General features: G+C 28.9%; 1 protein-coding gene across 1 annotated transcript; it reads left to right on the top strand.

Annotated features, from left to right (window-relative positions):
* Positions 1 to 667: 667 nt before the first annotated feature.
* Phum_PHUM234980 (uncharacterized protein) lies at positions 668 to 1,895 on the top strand (the record flags this gene model as incomplete). Its single annotated transcript, XM_002426022.1, has 3 exons — positions 668 to 905; positions 1,125 to 1,574; positions 1,870 to 1,895. 3 exons carry the CDS (start codon positions 668 to 670, stop codon positions 1,893 to 1,895), a joined length of 714 nt encoding a protein of 237 aa, XP_002426067.1.

Genomic DNA, 1,895 nt, shown 5'->3' with positions numbered 1-1,895 from the left:
ATAATAATAATAATAATAATAGTCGGATTTCCGTGCATTTTAAAGGATAATTTTTGATTTCATAGTTGAAATTGATTTTTCCCTTTTTCGAATTGGAAATTTTTTTCCATTGATGAACATGCCTCCTTGTACTTTCAAAAATAAAAAAAAAATATTATTTCATTCGCAAACGCGTTCGATTTGTTTGATTTGCTCGAAATGTTTTTCCAAGATAAAATTTATACATATATTTTTTCAATGATAATAATAATAATAATAATTATATTTTAAATCCGTTAAAATCTTTTTATTTTTTTTTAAGTTGATCTCTGTTATATAATTTCATTAAAGACAAAAAAGATTTTATGCTTTTTTTTTTTTTTTAATTTAAGTTTTTTTTTTTTTTTCGCTCCCCGTTTTCTCATTGGCCAAGGTTTAAAGTATTATTATTATTATAATTATTATTAATCCTCGTTAAATTTTTTAAACTAAATTATTTTCGCATCAAGAGAAATTATACGAAAGTAAAAAATAATTTATTTATGCATTTTTTTTTTTTTAATGCAAAAAAAAAGGATTAAAATTTCTAAGAGTTTTCGAAATTATATTTATATGTTTAATTATATGAAAAAATAATGATAATAATTTCTTTTTGATTTCAGGAAACACTCCGCCGATATTACCAACAATGCTAGGGGGCTCCGCGCCGTCTCAAGCGTCCGGAGCCCCATTTAGAACTGAGAGCGAAAGTCGAACGACTGTTTGGCCACCACCAGCTCATCAAAATAATGTTTTCAACAGGGGTTACAACATCTACTCCCTGTTTCCAGGTCCGAGTGATAACGCTAAAACTTTATATACTCCCGTTGCTAAGGCTACAACACAATCAGGGAATTCTTTCCAGGGTTTTTTAGATACTCAAAAAGGTAATTACAAAAAAAAAAAAAAAAATTTTTTTAAAAAAATCGAATCGAGTTTTCGACAGGGAAAATTAAGGGTCACGTGATTCATAATCGTTTAATGAGATGTTCCTATTTAGTCAAACTTAAGTCTTTTGATATCCTATTTGAAAAAATAATTTTTTTTTTTTTTTTTTTTTTTAGTGTCCGACTCGTTTTTTTCATCAATCAAATTTCCATTCGGAGCAAACGTATCATCTCCATACGATTCCAAAACGAATCCGATCGCAACGGATCCTGGAAAATCACAAATAAATTTAATGGCGAAAACATTCGATCATTCGCCAGATAATTATTACAAAATAGAAAATTCTAAAGAAGGAGAAGTCAATTCGAAAAATCAAAAAAGATTCGAGGGCAGTGATTATGTGGTCATCAAGAGAGAAGTTTTAGAATGTAATAAAATTCAGGAGGGTGGGGAAGGAGAAAGAAATGTGAAAGATGATAATAATGACGGTGATAATGGTGGTGGCGTTGAAAAAGAAAAAGGAGACTGTAACATAATAAAAAGAAATGAAATGCTTCGAACCGAGGGCAACGATGACAATGACTCAGCAAACGTTCAATCCGTAAATACAAACGAACCGGATTCCACCGAGAGTAGGATATCGAACGAAAACTGCAAATATAACGAGGGTAAGTTTTTTTTTTTTCTTTTTAAACATGAATATTGCAAAAAAAAAAAAAAAAATCAAAAAGGATCATCCTCCTGAGTTAATTTCTTTCACCGTGTTATTCTAACCGTTATTATTATTATTATTATTATTAAGGGTTGGAAATTGATGTTGGGGGTAAAAAATAAAAATAAATGATGGAGGAAAAAGTGTAGGGTTCAATATTTAATGAGTTTTCAAAGAGTTTTTTTGATTCAAACTTGAATCAGACTAATTTAAAAAATTTTTTTTTGTTTTATTCAGGAGAAAAAGGGTAGGGATGGAATTAAGGGATGATTTTTAA

This window comes from Pediculus humanus, genomic scaffold (genome assembly GCF_000006295.1).
Source record: "Pediculus humanus corporis 1103172107603 genomic scaffold, whole genome shotgun sequence".
Classification (NCBI taxonomy): domain Eukaryota; kingdom Metazoa; phylum Arthropoda; class Insecta; order Psocodea; family Pediculidae; genus Pediculus; species Pediculus humanus.
This window is presented reverse-complemented; position numbering and strand designations above follow the sequence as displayed.